The sequence below is a fragment of the Mesoplodon mirus genome, assembly GCF_964341445.2.
Source record: "Mesoplodon mirus genome assembly, chromosome: 1".
NCBI lineage: Eukaryota > Metazoa > Chordata > Mammalia > Artiodactyla > Ziphiidae > Mesoplodon > Mesoplodon mirus.
The window spans coordinates 11,487,056-11,506,328 of NC_138976.1; the positions used below are offsets into that span (position 1 = coordinate 11,487,056).

General features: G+C 39.3%; 1 protein-coding gene across 3 annotated transcripts in view; it reads left to right on the top strand.

Moving 5' to 3' along the window:
• The window catches only part of DENND1A (DENN domain containing 1A), a 554,990-nt gene that overhangs the window by 183,298 nt on the left and 352,419 nt on the right, over positions 1-19,273 (top strand). For all 3 annotated transcript variants that reach the window (XM_082612220.1, XM_082612221.1, XM_082612222.1), the window contains exon 5: positions 1,981-2,100. In XM_082612220.1, coding sequence (XP_082468346.1) covers positions 1,981-2,100 — 120 coding nt within the window. The remainder of the gene's footprint in view (positions 1-1,980; positions 2,101-19,273) is intronic.

The window sequence follows — 19,273 nt, forward strand, 5'->3', positions numbered from 1 at the left end:
AACCCTGAGTTAAAATAATGAACAGTCATATTTTATATGATCACATAATAGTATTTCATAAAAGCATGACCTTATTTGTAACTTAGAATCACCCTGACCTGTTGGTTTAAATATTTCAATAATACAGGTTTTCCCCCTCCCCCAATGAGGCCCACTTTTTTCCCCAATCACTTTAATTATGTGAGCTAGAATCCTGTTTCTCACACATCTTTAGTTCTCAACCTTGTTAAAATTAATCATATAATCCCCCTTTAAAACATAGTATTAAATCACCATAGTAACACAGTATCCAAGCTTTATAGATAAAACATAACAGCCATAAGAAGGTAGTTTGGTGTCCCCTTGACAGCTCTATAACTTTTATAGAAATATGTTCCTTCTCCTGGCTTGTGTAAGGTGGAGGGATAGCGTTACTTACTTACACCTGTTTTATTACCACATTGCTTTTAAATTGCTACCTTGTTTTTGTTCACCTTCCTAGTTTAAAAAGGAGAGTTGGAACATTCTTTTCTTTCTGAATTATTTTCTTGTACTCTCTAACCACTCCTTGAGGGCTGGAATTGTTTCCTTTAATATGACCAGTAGGGTCCATTGACCTTTTGTCCTGGAATACCTTGAAAGTCTCTTTAATTTTCTTATGTGGCCTGTATAAGGGAGTTTTAGAAAAAAAGGCTATCCATATTTGAAAACTTAATTCACATCCTATCAAAAAACTCAATCAGTCTGCCTTTGGAAAAGGCCTGGTGAACCATGATTTTTCATTTCTACTGACAATTTATAACAGATTATAGGTTAGAGCATCAATTTGAATATTTTATCAATTTGAGTATATTTTGTAAAATATGTTCTGTATAAGATACAATATTAGTTAATGAGTTCCTTTGAATAATTCAATGTCACATTCTAAAATATTATGTTAGCATAAATTTGTGTATTAGAATTTGTAATATTTAATTTCTTTTTAAAAAGGAATCTAAGCTAACTGGTAAACTGATTTTAAAAAGTGGATTTTTAAAAACATTTTGTAACTTTAAAAAAGAGTTTCTAAATTAATGTGATTAGTAATATGCTTTTTAATTTTTTGAAGCAGATGTTTTCTATTTTATGTGTGGTTGGCTGATTTTTGTGTTGATGCAGGAATTTTTAGCTTTTATCTTAAATGTTTTTCTTTAAAACCTTGTTTCCATTTCTTAGAACATACCTTGCATTGATAAGACATTTGCTATTTCTGTCCTGTAAGATATAAAATATATTCCTCATAAATTTGGAAATTATGAAAGATACAGGAATTTAGGAAAATAACAGCTAACCTTGCCCTCTTTTGAATTCCAGGTCCTCCCCTTAGTAGCTCTGTGAACTTGATTCAGTTATTTACCTATTCAGTTCTATAGTTTCCTTTTCTGTAAAATGGGAACATCTTCTAAATTCCAGGGTTGCTGGGAGAGTCAATGAGATGGTATAATATCAAGTGTCTAACTTTGTGGCTGGTACTTCAGTTCTGCTGTTGCAATCCCTGTTATTTTCTGAACTAGAGGAATGATCAAGTGAGCATCATTACCAGCGAGCTGGCAGAGAGGGCTTTGGCGTCAGATGGGTCTGGGTTTAAAATTCAGCTTTTTGCAGTTTACCAGCTGGCACCTTAGGCAGTGCCACTCTAGGTTATTTCTTCATCTATAAAATGAGGTTAATAGAATGCACCTTTCAGAACTGGATGCAGTGATCAACAGGGACACCTGCCTGAGCTCAGCAAGTAGGAGGTTTGGTAGCTGTGATGACGTGGTCACTGCTTGCTGTCTTTTTTTCTGTTTTTAAATACTAGCTCACAGTCTGTTCCCTTGAAGTGTGTAAATTTTAAGTTCATTTATAAAGAATTCCACTGAGAAAGGAAATGTTACAGGTTCAACGACTTGTTGTGATTAGATACTTTATCAGGAAACTTACTGCACATTCATTTTCCCCTTTGTTCTGTCTTTGCGGCAGCCTCACAGTTAGCCAAGTTGGCCAGAACTTCACGTTTGTGCTCACTGACATTGACAGCAAACAGAGATTCGGGTTCTGCCGCTTATCTTCAGGAGCCAAGAGTTGCTTCTGTATCTTAAGGTAAGGAAAATGGCTTTCGCTATTGGCTAGTTCTGTGAAACAATGTCAGCATTTGCGTTGTTCTTCTGTAATTAAATTTTCCAGCTGTTCTTTTTATTTTCCTATCTGTTTCCCAAAAGTCACTGCACTTGGGGCGAAGGACTTCACAATGTTGTCCTTGCACTTTAAGTTCTACAGATAATTGTATTTATTTATTTGTATCACATCCCTTGGGTGGGAAAAGGGATCATTGCTTCTGGGGAGTGTGTAGAAGCTGGAGAATCAGCATGGCTTCAGATCCTCCTGCTGTTATCTGGAGCTGTCAGAAATTAGCCTGTTAGGCTTTCCCTTGGACATTTTGTGTATGTAAGATTATTAATAAAGTATGTGTCTGTAGCTCAGGACGTCTTGCAGACACTGATTGTGTCCTTCTCAGAGTAACACCCCTGCCCCCTTTGGGTCAATGAGTGAGTAACTGTTTCCCAACTTGGCTCCCTCTGTGGAGGTTTGAAAAAAGTGCAGAATCCTGTAAGAAGCCTTCTTTAGGTCTCTTCTAAAACCCCCTTCGTACACTAGAATCATGCTTGCTTACTGCTCCGTTTCCTCCTGCCAGAGACGTAAGGCATGTTCTGGGGTGGGAGGATGTGTGGAAATCTGATTTTGGAGCTGCTGGCTCTGGGCTCCTGCTGGGAGCCTCCTGAGGGGGGAAGTAAAGGCATCCCACACACCCTCCTCCCCATCTGCCTCGGTTAAGTAGGTGTCAGAGGGGCCTGCCTCCTGTCTCTCTCTGCTCGCTCCGCGCAGGACAGCAGGGAGGCGCCCCTGACAAAACCCGGGTCCCCAGGCTTGGGCCTGGGGATAAGAGGCCAGACCCTCTATGAATTCCAGAAAGGGTAGTTCTCTGGTGTACTAGTCTCTGCACTTTCTTCTCCTCCTCACTAGGAAGAGACGCCCCTGCTCCCCAAACACACACACCCTCACACCATGAGGGGGTGAGGGCTGACTTTCGAAGTGCCTGAGCTTGATAACTGTCAGTCAGGACTGCTACTTCTGCATTTCTCTACACAAATCTTATTATCATTATTATTATTATTTTATTTATTTATTTTTTGTGCGGTACGCGGGCCTCTCACCGCTGTGGCCTCTCCCGTTGTGGAGCAGCACAGGCTCCGGACGCGCAGGCTCAGCGGCCGTGGCTCACGGGCCCAGCCGCTCCACGGCATGTGGGATCTTCCTGGACCGGGGGCACGAACCCGTGTCCCCTGCATCGGCAGGCGGACTCTCAGCCACTGCGCCACCAGGGAAGCCCCTATCATTATTATTTTTAATCAGTGAAGTCAACTTTCTTCTTCATCAAGCATAGCATCTAATTTGGGCATTAGAGAACAACTGCTGGAAAGAGCTTAAGAAGGAGGCACAAACCCGGCTGCTTTGTGAGGCTGCTATTCTCAAGCACACCTCAGTAGTCTAGGCCCAAGGATTGCCTGCCCAGGGCATTAGACTCTGATGTAAATTATTACTTACTTTTTTATTTAACAGTGTTTTTTTCAAGAAAATTTTCTCTTCCATTTTTGTCTAATGTTATATTTCAGCCTTGGCTAGGACACTGCATATTTATGTAGTCATTCAGAGGAGATGAGGGTTTAAACCAAGTTCTTGAAGTTTTGCAGGAAGGGTTTTGTCCCTTGGTGTTTTGGGTTATGATGTTTCTTTCAAAGCTTGGATGTGTGTGTTGGGGGAAAGGGGACTCTTGAATTGCCATTATTGCATTCTCTCAGCAAATTTCAGAGAGTGGAAAGCTGTTTATTTAAAAATTTAAATTTAAAGATTGCTTGCATCTGATTCTGGCGTTTGTCTCTGTGTGTCTGTCTACATGTAGGGCCATGGACTTCAGGTTTGCGAGAAGCTAGTTGAATAGCCTCTTGCTGTCATCATTTAGAATGAAAAATAACAGCAATTTGTGTGTTTTCTGTCTGTTATACTAGCTTGGAACTATGGAAAAAAATTTGGTGGGTTAATTCATTCATTTGTTTGTCAGCCCTTAATTGAATGCCTACTATTAGCTAGTCCCTGTCCTTGAAGAGTTCCCAAGACGAGCTGGGGAGACAGATGATCATGCTATAATATGCTATATATAACACATAGAACGATCCCATGGCATAATGTCTTCTTACTATTGATAATCTAGTGCCAGAGGATAGTGGCTGTAGTTAAAAATAGTCTTCTGCGAATACTGAGACATGCATTTCATGGGTATTTAACATGAGGGCGGAAGGCTCTCTTTATCTTATCCAGCTTTTGCTTATATACAGGGCACACAAAATGGCACTTTCCCTGTGCTTGGTTTGGAAACATTGCTGGGTCAAGACTAGCATATGAGTGGAACGGCTTCTGTTAACCCTGGATGACTGGTTGGTGACATGTCCAGTGGAGAGTGGAGAAGTCTGCCAAGAGAACATGGGTGGGATTTGGGTCTGGGTTACATTATAAGTATCATCCTCTTTTGCTGTTTGGTCTCCTTCCTTTAGTTAACCTGTGTCTTGAGGTCCAGTCACCCTTCTCAGTGTGCCTAGTACTCTAGCTCAAGTCTGCTCGGAAGCCACCTTTACTTTCGTTTTCCATTTTTTCCCGTGAAGGATGTAGTTCCTAGTGATGGCATCCGTGCAGACATAGCCTCCGCTGTTCTAGGATTTAGCTTCTTAGGGTCACTTTCTCTCTGGCTGCTGTCCCAAGCTCATATGCTTCCTGGCCCATATGAATGACTGGACGTTTCTGCCTTCACACATTTACCCATCCTCCCAGACTCAGCTTGGGCACTTCTCAGAGTAGCCTTCTCCAGGCAGAGGTAATCATCCCATCCTCTAGATGCACCCAGCATGCTTTGCACACTTCAGTTACACACTCATAAGCCTTGATCTTCCTTTGTCTTTCTCCTATTGAACAGTTAACTCTTTAGGGGTAAAGATTGTGTCTTAAACAACTCTGTATCCCCAGCACTTAGTGTAGTGCTCGACCAAGATATTCTGTGCATGGCTTTCAGAGACAGGGAGATCCATTCCATTCGGTTGGAAGAACAGGAAACGGATACTGAGGGCTCTGAGTGAGAGGACAGGCCACAGTGGACAGTAGTTCAAAGAGAAAATGTGAAATCCAGTGATTGGTTCATATTACCAAACAATTCATGTTAGTCATAAGAGGTGCACCTTTGTGTCACAGTGGAGATTCAGTGACACAGTGGACAGACATTATGTCCATAAAGGACTAGGTCATCAGTATTTACAAAATTTGAACTTAATTTCACAATGGAAGGTTCTTAGACATCCTTTATTCAATATAACTTATTAGGTTCATTGTTAGGAGCATTGTCTGTTCCTCCCCCCTAGAATGTAAGCTCTATGAAGGCTTGGAATTCTTACCTTTGTTTGTTTTGTTCACAAATACACCCAAAGTGTATTTAAGAATGTCTGCGCATAGTAGACACTTAGTAATACTTGTTTTATGAAAGATTGAATCTCTGAGTTTATTTTTAAACATTTTTTCAAAGTTGGTTTGAACTCTTGTCACCAGCTAACGTTGACAGAGATGTAGTTGTACTGAAGTGTAAGTCTTGTTAATGAAAGTACCATGGTATATAAAGTCAAATGCACTATTTCTTCCCACAATTGACTGGTTCTCTCTATTAAAGCATTTTAATTTACCTTGAGAGTCACCATTATATTGTTTAACTAGCTGCTAGTTAAATAATCTAGTTAATACTAGATTAAAAGCACCAGCTAGAAGAACAGGAGTTACGGGTGAGTTAGTTGTTCTTCATTATAAACCCAGGAATCTGAGAAAGTATTTTAGCATTTTTATATAGCACCATCTGAGTCTAAGATATAATAAGTATTTACCTCTGAAATCTTTCAAATATCATAAGACAAAGTGACCTAGATCATTTTTTTCGTGGCTTCTATTGCCCAAATAACACATGCCCCATCAAGGCTAAAACTGTAATGAAATATGCTATCTATAGCCAACTTCTGGTTTTGGATGAACAGAAGGAACGCCAGAGTTCAAAGCCATAACTGTATTGCTTGGGGTTGGGGGGAGTAGATTATGGAAGATAAGCCATACAATATTAAATTTCTTTACTCTTTATAAAGGAACTTTAAAAATATTTGTGTTCTACAATTTTCCCCTGTATATATAGGGATTTTATTTCAGCTCTTGAGAAAGCTTGAGTAACTATCTTTATACCCAAATAGGATTGTTCAGAACCTATTATACATTTTGGGAAGAAATAACTTGTTTCATCAAGATGGTATCTAAAATTTTTTTAGTTTAACATTTAAAGTTTTTATTCAATCAGTATCTTTGTATCTAGTATATATCAGGAATGAGCAATGAATAACACATGGTCTTTGGCCTTTATTTACCCCGGGGTCCCTTAAAATAGACACAGAGATCTAGCCCCAGCTCTCCATATGAGAACCTTTCAGATGTCACATTCATCCAAGATTTTGATGAGCTGAATTTTCTGAACTTGGTATTACAAACTGAAAACAATGTATACTTTTTGTCCTTTACCAAATATAAAATTGAATATATTTCTGGGTGCACTGTTCCCAGGCCACCTCTGATTTTGATACCCACTTCCCATTTCACTTCTACTACCCTTACTGTCTTAGGAGCCACTTAATCTTTGGGAAGGGACTCTGTAAACAAGTAATTAAAATATAATGTGATAAGTGCTATTTAAAAAAATATGTATGTAGAGGGTTCTTTGGGGTCACAGATTAGGCAGTGCCCATGTCTGACTTGGAGAATTAGAGAAAGTGTTGCTGATGGGTTCCAGTTTAACTGGGTCTTAGAGAATCAATGGGGGCTTGCCTGGAGGAGAAAGGGAGAAAAGCTCTCTGGGCAGTGAGAACTGGTACACAAAGGCCCAGAGAAATGAAAGGTATAGCAAGATGAAAGAATGATGAGAATTCTGATGAGAGGGTGATAGCAAGAGATGATGCCATACAAGTCTTGGGGCCAGGCTGTGAAAGCCCTTGTGGGACATGCTCAAGACTTTGAATTTATCCCATAGAAAATGGTGTGCCATGCGATGGTCTGGGGCAGGCGTTAGAAATATTGTTTTTACACCAAGGGTAAAGTGGCTTTTGTACATGAAATTGCTATCTACACAGGCTTGGGGTTTTCTGGTTATTGTTAGAGGGATGCTGCACATCACTTTGGGAGTAACACCTGATTTAGATTGGAATTTTCAAGCCTCAACTTTAGTTTTTTTTCTTTTTTAATTATACCTTAATGAAATATGTTCCTTGGCCCTCATTGGGGAGTTATTGTCCTTCTTTCCATGCAAATTGGCACGTGGGCTTATGTTTAAACGTTAATTGTGTTAAGTGAGAACCATCCTCCTTCTGGAACACTTTCTCTCTTAATGGCAGGAACAACTGTCGCATCCTTTTTTCATCTGTATTGTACTCATTTCTACTATAAACAGGAAAGCTCAGTTTTCACAGAGAAAAAGAAGCTAGAAGTAATAGAGTCTGGTTTTGAGAACTTTGGCTTCTCTCTCTAACTGTTCCAACACATACAGTTTAGGAGAAAAATCAAAGGACTCTTTCCTTAGGCAGGTGCAGTGGCAGAAGCCCTTTTGGATTGTGTTTTAGCTGCTTTGGTTTAAAATAAGTCTACGGGGGATGGGGAAGGGAGTTGGGAAGGAAGGCTGTGGGGACAGCTCCCAGATTTTTACCTTGAAAGCAGGTGCTGCTGAAATACTCCAGAAACAGATGGAATCTCCTATTCTTGTTTTAAGCTATTTATGGTTGTCTCGCCTGAGGGTATCCTGCTATACAAAAAATGCACAGCCTGATGTTTGAGGGCAGTTCGGGCATCAAAGCGGGGGCCCCTCTGGGAGAAATCAGCCTTTCTTCCCAACGCCTTAAATGCCATTTGGGAAACCTGGATCTTTCATACTATTTAACAGAAGACTTTCCTCTGGTTTTCGAGTGTTTCCATCTCTCTGGGGCTGTTTGGTTTCTTTTTAATTCCTTCCCTTAAAAGTATGATGGGTTGGGCCTACCTGGTGGCGCAGTGGTTGAGAGTCCGCCTGCCGATGCAGGGGATACGGGTTCGTGCCCCGGTCTGGGAGGATCCCATATGCCGCGGAGCGGCTGGGCCCGTGAGCCATGGCCGCTGGGCCTGCGCATCCGGAGCCTGTGCTCCGCAACGGGAGAGGCCACAACAGTGAGAGGCCCGCATACCACAAAAAAAAAAAAAAAAAAAAAAAAGTATGATGGGTACAATGTTGTTTTCTGGATGATCAGCTGGGAGGAGGCCTGATTGCTGCGCAGATTATAATTCCACTCATTGTGGGTCCTGGCACATGGCTCTGTCAGAAACTGAACCCATGGGATGGGGCTTGCAGAGGCTCTGGTTTACTAGGCCCAGGGCCCTTTCTCAGAGTACTTTGAAAGGCTTGAGGGGATGGGGGGATGTGCTCATCGGAACATCACTTTGTGGGAGGCTGTAACTTTTTTTTTCTTAATTAAAAAAAATGAAGTGGTTTGGGAATGTTGCATGTTTTATTGCCACACAGATGCTTTCATGCTTAGAAATGTATAATCCTCTAGGGAGTCACAACTCAACAATAGTAACAAGCTGTACAGTTTTAAGAAAATCACCTTTAAAGGGGAGAAAGGAAGATAAATAAAATTGTCCTTGCTCTCCTAGCAGCCTGCTGTTTGAGGGCTGGGAAGCTGGACAGTTGGAAGGACAGGTGTGTCTTCTGCACCAGCAGCCAGCCTCAGGGCCGCCCACCATAGGAGAAAGCTTCTTTTCTCCTCCTGGTCCTTTACAGAGGAAACTAGCCTGTGAGTTGTGAGTATTTGCAAATCCAAGACTTTGGCTAAAAGAAAATTTTCATTTTGAGATTGAATGAGTTGGGCATTACAGTAGACATGGTATCTTCTCACTCTGTTTTGAAGGGAGGGCACTTCCTTTTCCTAATGCTCACGAAGCTCAGTGCAGGGCAGCAAGTGAAACCGCCCTAGAAACTCCAGGAGTACACTTTTTTGTTGTTTCCCCTCCATAGATTATTCATCTTGCTGCCTCTAGCAACTGCTGCTGATGGCTAATGTTATACCGTTTTGTAGATGGATAGAGTTAAGTCAGGAGAGCTCACTATAGAGGATTTGGAAGGGAAGGGAGGAATCAGCATTTATTTAATATGCCAGGTGGTTTACATAATTCTCATTTATTCTTATTTCAACCTTATGAAATTATCTCCCTTGTAGAGATAAAGGGCTGGAGACTGAAAGAGATACAGTAACTTGACCAAGATCTCACAAAGAGTAAGTGAAGGAATTTGGTTTGGAACCTAAAATCCAACCCAGAGCTCATACTCTCAACTGCTCTGGGCTTATTGCCATACCTTTCTTTTGTGTCTGATTCAAAACTTCAAATTTTATTTTCTTGCCACCAAGCAATCTTTATGGGTTTCAAAAGTTTGTTTCTCTTCATATATATTTAGATAAAAGAGCCATGATCAGTTGTTTGCCTTTGCAGAATGATCTCAGAGGTGAGTTTCAAGAGCTCTTAAGGGGCTTCCCTGGTGGCGCAGTGGTTGAGAGTCCGCCTGCCGGTGCAGGGGACACGGGTTCGTGCCCCGGTCCTGGAAGATCCCACGTGCCGCGGAGCGGCTAGGCCCGTGAGCCATGGCCACTGAGCCTGCGCGTCTGGAGCCTGTGCTCCGCAACAGGGGAGGCCACAACAGTGAGAGGCCCACGTACCGCAAAAAAAAAAAAAAAAAGAGCTCTTAAGAATAATGTACTACAGCCCATCCTCATTTTATATATGATGAAATTGAGACCTGAAGAGGAAAGACTTTTTGTTCCAAGTTCTTTAGCTGGCTAATAGCAATCTTCTGACCCCCAATCCAGAGTCTTGTCCAGGATATGGCAATGATTTTTCCAACTCAGGAGAATAAGCCCAAGACCACCTGTGACTAAGGTTTTTCAGGACTCAGTAACCTCCAGTTAGCATCAAAAAGTCACATCCGCTTTTGGCCAGCGTCATTGCAGTCTGTGTGAACAATCCAACCATCCTATTATAGAGTAAAGAAAATGATACAGTTTTGTGTAAATCTGATGCAGGGTATGTTTGAATGGAAAATGAGTAAAACTGATCCTGCCTTCTGAGAGAGAGAGTCTTAAGAATTCCATATGAGGGACGCTTTTTGGGAGACAGGGAAAACATGCTATAGGAGAGGCCAGTTGGTGCTTTTTGGTTGAGTCTGAGTGTCAGCAATTTTTATTGGACCTCCCTGCAAGCAAACCACTTTCCTACAACAGCAACAATAAGCAGAACGTATTTATTTGAGCCTTATCTTTGCTTTTCACTGGGCAGGGGGTAGAAAGGAAAATAACTCAATATGCTTCACACCTAAAATTGCCCTTTGGATCTAAGCTGCACTCTTATTTTAAGAGCAAGATAGATTTGTGAATACAAAGAAGAGTCTGAATTTAGGTTTTCTGGCCCTTCCAATGATCAGTTTTAGAAGCAGTAGGAGGCCTAACATTTATCCCTCATGGAAAGGCCCCGGAAGACTGAGATAATAGTGTACCTCTTTACATCATTTCAGACAGAAAACTCATTATGCCATCTGAAGTTTGAAGAGCCCACAATTCTTACAATCAATTATGAGTCACTTATTTTTAAGCTGTAATTTTTTTGAGATTATGAAGATATACTTCCTCATTAGAGGACTTTAGAAAATTTCAGAAAAGTAAGAAAAGCAGTCTATCATCTTATGACTCTAATAATGACTAGATGTGTTTCTTTCCTTGGATTGGGATCATGCTGTAGGTATAGTTTTCTCCCTAGCTTTTTCATTTATCATATTGTAAGCAGCATCTTTCCATATCATTAAATATTCTTTCCTGAGAATCTTTTTGACTGTATAACTTATTTTTGTGAGATTGATTTATAAGGGAGGAATCTCTTAGTTATCTAAAAAAAAATTTTCTTGCTAAGACTTACGTTCTTTTAAAAAATGCATTTGTTCCAGTGAATTTGTCATTCAGCTAACTACTTTGGTATTTTTGTTTAAAAAAAAAGCTCGACTACTTTTTATCTTAACGTGTGAGCTGTTACCCAATTCTTGACAATGAAAAATAATTATTAACTTCTGAAAACAGTGAACATAAAAGTATGGAAATAGTATCAAAAGTCTTATTTAAATCAAATGACAAATAATGTATTTAGTTTACTTTTCCTTTTCCTATTTTCACTTTGACATATCTTCAAAGTAATCCTTTTTATTAGTGTGAGTTGTGTTGTAAATTGCAAAAAAAAAAATAATGTAGCATAAAGGGAATACTTTTAAAGTTACATAGCAATATAAATTTTGATTTTTAATACATTACATTCTGAATGAGAAGAAAGTATATGCATCTTAAAACTTTATGTAGAAATAACTTAGGGAATTTTTAAACGTTGTAGGTAAAATTAAGTTCTGTGCCGTAGTATGCAATGGAAATTGAATAGGTGTTTATTTCTCATTCATGGGACATATAACTACCAGTAACCTTCAGCAAAACTAAGGGCAGTTGTCCTCTAACTCAATTCACAAGTGTTAGACTGCCACTATGGAGATTTTTAATCCCTTATCTATAATATAAAACAATATTTATTACAAAATTAATGCTGAGAGGCATTATTTGTGGTTTCTAATCCATTGTATTTCAGATGTCTTTGAAGTAAGGTGGGTGGAGCTTTGTATGTGGGGTTAATTGTCCCATTGTTCATTTATTCAGTCTGGTATTTTAACTAGCTCTTTATGTGTATTAATGAGCCCAAAATGCAGCAAAAATGCTGGGCTCTAAAAAAACTTGACATTTTAAAACTTATTTAAACGTGTGGTGGAAAAAGAAGTTGAGTGAAACTCAGTGTCCTGTAGTTTTTTTGCCTGAGCTCCTAATGACTGGTTTCCTTTAAAAAATTATTTTTTATTTTTTAAATTCTAGTCCCATAAGAAAATGACAAGTCTTTGGGGGGATAAAAAACTAAAAGCCACAAAAAAATACCCCAAGTCAAAAAGACTCTAAAGAAACTATATTTGCTAGTGTCCAGTTTTCTGCTGAGCTAGGATTTTTACCATCATCTGTATTTTAAAAAAACACATATATAGTAATTTTCGTTATCATCTTAAAGAAATTTTTAATTTGTACTTTTTCTTTTTTATTAGTATGTGGAAATATACTAAATGTTGATTATCCTCATTAAGTAAAGGTAGCCATTGTTCCCTAACTACTGGAAACAATACTTGTTTTTATCTTTTTTCTCTTTATTAAAATTCCCTGGAGATTATAATTCCAGGTCTTTTTATTTGAAGAGATAGTTTAACTTTCATACAATGGGACTCCCTGAATTTGTCCTCTCCTCAGATTTAGTACTTAAATTGGAATGAACATTGGTACTATATTTGATTTTTTTAATCTTCTTAAAAATTGGATTAATAATATAAAATATTTCCACTTACCCATCATTCATCTTTTTTCTTTTTTTAAAGGAATATCTATCTATTTATTTATGTATTTATTGTCTGCGTTGGGTCTTCGTTGCTGCACGCAGGGTTTCTCTAGCTTGGATGAGCGGGGGCTAGTCTTTGTTGTGGTGCGCGGGCTTCTCGTTGCGGAGCACGGGCTCTAGGTGCGCGGGCTTCAGTAGTTGTGGCACGTGGGCTCAGTAGTTGTGGCTGGCGGGCTCTAGAGCACAGGCTTAGTAGTTGTGGCACATGGGCTTAGTTGTTCCACAGCATGTGGGATCTTCCTGGACCAGGGATGGAACCCGCATCCCCTGCATTGGCAGGCGGATTCTTAACCACTGCACCACTAGGGGAGTCCCCCCATCATTCATCTTTGTCTCAGTTATTTCAATGGTGAATTGAGGATAGTACTAACTGAGAATTTTGTTGTGATGCCTAATAAAACAGCACTTGATAAAGTTCTTTGTGTGTTATATCTGCTGTGTAAGTGTTTAACTACAACCCTGTGCCTTTCTTTTGTAAACTGTGAACTGTAACCTGCAAAAAGAAAGTGCATTGATTTTAACAGTATGTACACACATAAGTATGTATACATAAGTATACATATATATTATATATACTCACATAAGTACACACTTACGTAGCAAATACTCAAGTCATCACTAAGTTAAGAAATTTCCAGCACCCAGAATAATTTTTTCTCCTATGTATGTATCCCTGAATAATATGGTATGGTTTTGTCTGGCTTGGAACCTGTATGAATTGAATTATACAATTTGGAATTGTTATTTTAAGTCTTCTTTTGCTTAATTTTTGAGATTTATCTATGCTGTTTCTTTTCTTTGCTATATAGGTGTTCCATATTGTATGACCATACTACAGTTTGTTCATACATTCAACTGTAGGTGGCCATTTGGGCTGTTTTCAGTTCATGGCTTTAATGAACATTTTTGAACAGATATCCTGGTACACAAATGCACTAGGTTCTTTGGTGTATGAACCTAGGAGTTAAATAGCCAAACGTCTTGGGTACATACATCTTCAACTTTATTGGATAATGCCACATTGTTTTCTAAAGTGGCTGTGCCATTTTATGGTTCTGCCAGCTGTGTGTAAGCATCCTTCTAGTCCTACACTGCTTCCCCATCTTGCTTTTTAAAGAAGACATGCAGCTTGCTATTCTTCTTTCACAAAGTCTGTGAGATCTAGGTGTTGTCCCTCTTTATTTCCCTAAAGATTAGTTTGGCCTCATTGTCTGAAGAGGCATTGTTAGAGAAAGAGACAGTGCTGGGGTTGGAAGAGGCAAGTTGATCATCTCTGACGTAAAATGAGCTGTAAGGTGGCATGGTATAAAGAGCATGGTCTGGAGTCAGAGCAGGGCTTGAATCCTAGTCCAGCTGATGTAGAAGTGTGCTTTTAGGTGCTCCATTTACTCTTTTTGAGCCTTAATTTCCTCATATCTGCTTTTTTTGGGGTGAGGACTAGAGATAATATAGGCAAAAAATCTTGGTAAGGTAGTCACTGGTACCTTACAACATTACATAGTGCAGGAGTTATCAAAAGAAGGATAGACCAGTTGTAACATATACATGTCATTGTCATAGATGTGATTTGTGTGGGCATGTACATAACCAAATCTATGTGAGCCTGGTCACATCAACTTGAAGATGATCCTTGATGACCATGAGGTGGGCACTTACACACTGTGGTCAGGGTGGAAAATGAGGCAACATTCCTGGAAAACAATTGGCAATGTATATTCAAAACTTTAAAAATTATTCCCATTTTTGGAATCTCCTAAGGAAAACTCTAATATATGTATAGATACATGTATGAGGATGTCTATTATAGCACATAGAATGAAAAATTAGAAACAATGAATGGAGGGGGATAGCTAGGTTAATACCATTAAAATTATGTTTTCAGTGATTAATGACATGGAAAATATCTAGGACATAGTGTTATGCAAAAAAAGCAAGAGATGAATTTTCATATATGATATCTCTATTTTGTAAGAAATTTATAGAAAAAAAACCTGGTGGTTGAATATCAAAGCATTAACAATGAGACTAGTTAGGTAATGGGATCACGGGTGTTTTAAATTTTCTTTTTTGTATTTTTTAATGAAGTAGTTCTTGCAGTTTTATCCTGTCAAGTTCAATCCAAATATTTATTGCACCACAGTTTATGTGTTTTTTAATTTAGAAAAATGATAACTACCTTCATATAGAACATGATTCCCAGTATAGAATGCCACAAATGGTAGTACTTTAACTACCAAAATGACCACTGATGCTCTAGTATGTGTTTTTCTCCTCCTAAGTTTGCAGAATGGACTTGAGCTCTGGAATCAGACCTGTGTTCAAATTTTGGTTCTACTACTTACTAGCCATAGGAATGGAAGAAAGTCACTTCACCTTTCTGAGCCTCAATTTCCTCATCCATAAAACAGAAAATACTTCCCACAGTAGCCGTGAAGATTAAATGAGATTTTTGGTGCTCAATTCCAAGTAATTATTCCCATGTTGCCTTGCAAGATTTAAAAATGCTATCAGCTATAAAGTGTACCGTAGAGGTAAAAACAGATTTTCAGGGGGAAATAGGGGGCTGTATTGAATTTTCAGATTGATTTCAAGAAGCATCTTGATTTTAGAAACATTAAAAATGAGTAAGAGTTCATCTTAATTGAGAAATGATTGCATTAATTTCACAGTGGGATATTTAGCACCTATCCTATAGATTATCACTGTTTTACACTCATCTAGTTGACCTTTTAATTTTCTCAGAAATTTCTGTCATATTTGTGTGAAAGGACTAGGAACCTATTCCCAATTCGTGCCTCAAACCTGCTTTTTATGGCCTCAGGATCTCTGTCATAACCCGTTTTATGCTTTCACAAACTGAGCCCCTGGGGAGCTGTCTGCACTTTTCAGTGTGATCCAGCTGAATTCCTTCCCTTCCCCACTTGAGCCCTTTGATTTGCCAGGTTTTTGTTCATCTACCCTAAGGATGGACTGAGATTGCTGAGCACGGCCTCTCTTGTGGTGCAAAGTGAGAATTGTTTCTAATTGAGCAGAAACATGTGGAAGGATCAGGAATATCTCAAGGGATTACAGAAAAATTCCAAATTTGTACTACTTACAGCTTGTGTTTAGAACAGGGTCTGCTGGGAATAAATGTTAGTTAGTGTGGCCTGTGACCTTAAAAACTGTTGACATGGACTTCAGCCAGAAACTAGCCACAGACCTCCTTTGTTAAACTCATTCATAGCTCTTTGAAAACTCTAGTCAGTGAAAGTTGCCAGCTCCAATCTAAGCAGAGCCCTTTTTTTTTTTTTTCCCATGCTTTGGAAACAGAGGACGCCCCTTAACCAGCAAGGCTTCTTTAATAAGACTACATGGCCTTAAACGCAATTGGAATTGACAACTTCCTGGCTTGGGTTTGCCAACTGGCAGGGCTGTGAAGCCGAGGGGACAAACAGCGTTGGGGCGCTGTGCACTTGTGTTTGTGTATGTGCAGAGGAAACTGAACTCCAGAGCACTGCGATACCCCTTCACTCCAAAAGCAACACTGTGGCCTGAATTGGACACATCTTCCTAGTGTTCTGGCTGGGGTAGACAATTCACAATTTGCTCTCAGCATAAAGAAAAAGAGAAAATGACTGCACTTTCTTTTTCTTCTTCTTTCTTTTTTTTTTTTTTTTTGCGGTACGCGGGCCTCTCACCCTTGTGGCCTCTCCCGTTGCAGAGCACAGGCTCTGGGCGCACAGGCTCAGCGACCATGGCTCACGGGCCCAGCTGCTCCGCGGCATGTGGGATCTTCCCGGACTGGGGCACGAACCCGTGTCCCCTGCATCGGCAGGCGGACTCTCAACCACTGCGCCACCACAGAAGCCCTGCACTTTCTTTTTGATGGCGATGATTCTGGCCTTTCCCTTCTTTCCTCAAAACCCTTGTTTTAATCTTTTCATCGGTGTTGTGTTGCTCAACTATAGAACAACACATTTTTGGATGGTACTCAGCATCCACTCTGGAGTTTTACTTAACAAATTTCAGTTTCTATCAAGCTGAAGGGATAGTTAGGATATCTCTTCATTTTACTGGTTGAGGAAACTGAGGCATGAGGATGTTAAGCAGTTTCTTCTCCCTTGCTCTCTATCAAAAGGAGTCATAAGGAAAGGCCTTAAATGATTTGCTGCCCCTGCAAAGCAGCATAGTAATTGAGACTAGAGACTAATATTTTCTTTAGTTTTTGTCTTTAATCCAAAGACTACATTATCTGAATTTAAAGACAGGGAGGCAAATAGAATGTTTAGAAAAAATGAATAAGTTAATCAGACTAGAAAGAGAAAGCAGTTATTCTGCTTACAAAGTTGATTTATTTTAATACTGTAACATGTTGATGGTGGCTAGGAAAGCTATCTTGGTTATCAATTGTCATCCTGAGATATACAATCATAGCAGTCTATATCTCTGTCTACTTGACTACTTGTTAAATTTTGGTTGTTAGAATATAATATTTATTTCCAGTTATGCTGTTGAAGTTGTTATTTTTAACATAAATACTCCAGCAAACTTATCACTTCTAAAAGCTGCTGAGGTTTGGTGTGATTTCAATCAGGCATGTGTGAGGAGAAAAGGGAATGTCACATTGGCCTAAGAATCAATGGCACATAGGCTAGGAATATGGAAACTCTACGAAGAGAAATTATATAATTTCCTAGAGACTTTATAAGAATTTAGATGTGATTAAAAGGGAACGCATAAGAGAACCTGATCTATTGTAGGTGCTCCATAAGTATTTGTTGAATTAATAAAATTGGTAAAGGAAACTTATTTCCCAGTCTCAGTATTTGCCCGTTCACACACACACACAAATAATATCTCTTCCTCAAAACCCTTACCTTAGAGCATTTGTTACTCCCACAGAAGGTAGATGATGCCCTCATATTTTAATTACCTAAAGTTCTAACACAAAGCTTTTAGATTTAGTCAGAACTAGATTCAAATTCAAATTAGCCACATGACAAATCAAATCACTTAACTTTTTCTGATCCTCATTTCCCACACCTATAAAATAAAGATAATGAGATCTACTTTGTAAAGTTGTTAACATATAGGTAAAAATGTTCTATGAAACACCTGATTCAGGCATTAGAAACACAGAATTGGGGCTTCCCTGGTGGCGCAGTGGTTGAGAGTCCACCTGCCGATGCAGGGGACACGGGTTCGTGCCCCAGTCCGGGAAGATCCCATATGCTGTGGAGCGGCTGGGCCCGTGAGCCATGGCCGCTGAGCCTGTGCGCCCGGAGCCTGGGCTCCGCAACGGGAGAGGCCACAACAGTGAGAGGCCCGCGCACTGCAAAAAAAAAAAAAAGAAACACAGAATTGTTTTTCAGAAAGGAACATATTATTTTCATCATTTGTTTCTCTCCTACCCTCTATCAGAGGGAGTCATAAGAAAAGGTCTCAAATACTTTGCTGAGTCTAAGACTTTCCCTGCTCATACAGGGAATGTTGTTACTCTGAAGACCAGCTAAGAGTGCTTGAAAGTGTCCCAAACTCTAAATACAATAGAAAATCTTTACTAGCCTATGGAAATGATGGTTGTTTTCTGTGCCTATGCTCTATACTAAGAGTAGATTAGATTGTTAGAAAATATATTTAGATAAATAGATGATTAAGAAAGCCAGATTCTATTTTTCCTTGCTTTTTGTCAGTTAGGAAGTTGCTAGTAATTTCAGAACGTTGCACAGTACAGAGAATTACATAGAATTCTTTGAACTTGTGTTGAGTTCCCTTTCACACAGGATTTCACTGTAAGTGCTCTCATTCTTAAACACACTTAAAGGTTGTTTTACAAGTATTAATTCTGAAGCTCTCCCCCATTTGAGCTGATGAATCCGTTGGTTTTTATAACCTCTCTATTTATTATGTGAGTCTCAACCTTGGTGTTTTGTGTGAATAGCAAATTATATGAAGCCCTTTTTTCTGTCTCCTACATTCCAAGGGTTTAAGAATGTGCTCTGAACAAGGTGGAGGAGGGTGAACAACTCTAATGTGTAGAAGAGGGAAGATTATTTGTCAGATTTTATTTTAAGGGAATATTTCCCCCTAAGAGTTCATAAAATGAGAGTATGTCATCTTTTCTTCTAAAGATTTCCCCCCTAATGCTACCTCGTTTTCCAAACTTTCATTAATAGCTCTTTGCAGCTGAAGCAAATATTTTAGATCTTTCTTGTGCTCTCCTCCAGCTGGGAGTGTCTCTCACACATCAAAGGCAGATATGAGCCTCTCATTAAAAGATACTATGAGTTCATCATCTCAGAAGAGTGGGACCTGAAAACCTGAGATAACTTTCAGCTACAGGTCCTATCTAAGCTGGAGTGAGATTTTCCCGTGGTTTACCACATTTCTTTTCTCAGTTTGTCACTCCCAGATGCTTGAAAGTCTGGTTTTCTCTCTTGGTTTTATTATATCTGAAGATTATCCTTATTCAAAATAGGAACTTAGTTTTAGGGCTTAGGATAGATAAATGCTTTAAAATTTATTTTTAATAAGAAAATAAAGAATCCTCGCACTTAGGAAGGAAGCCCGAAGTTTGCTTGTTATTTTCCCTCCCTCCTCTCCTACATGTGTTTTGTGCTAGGCCTTCTTA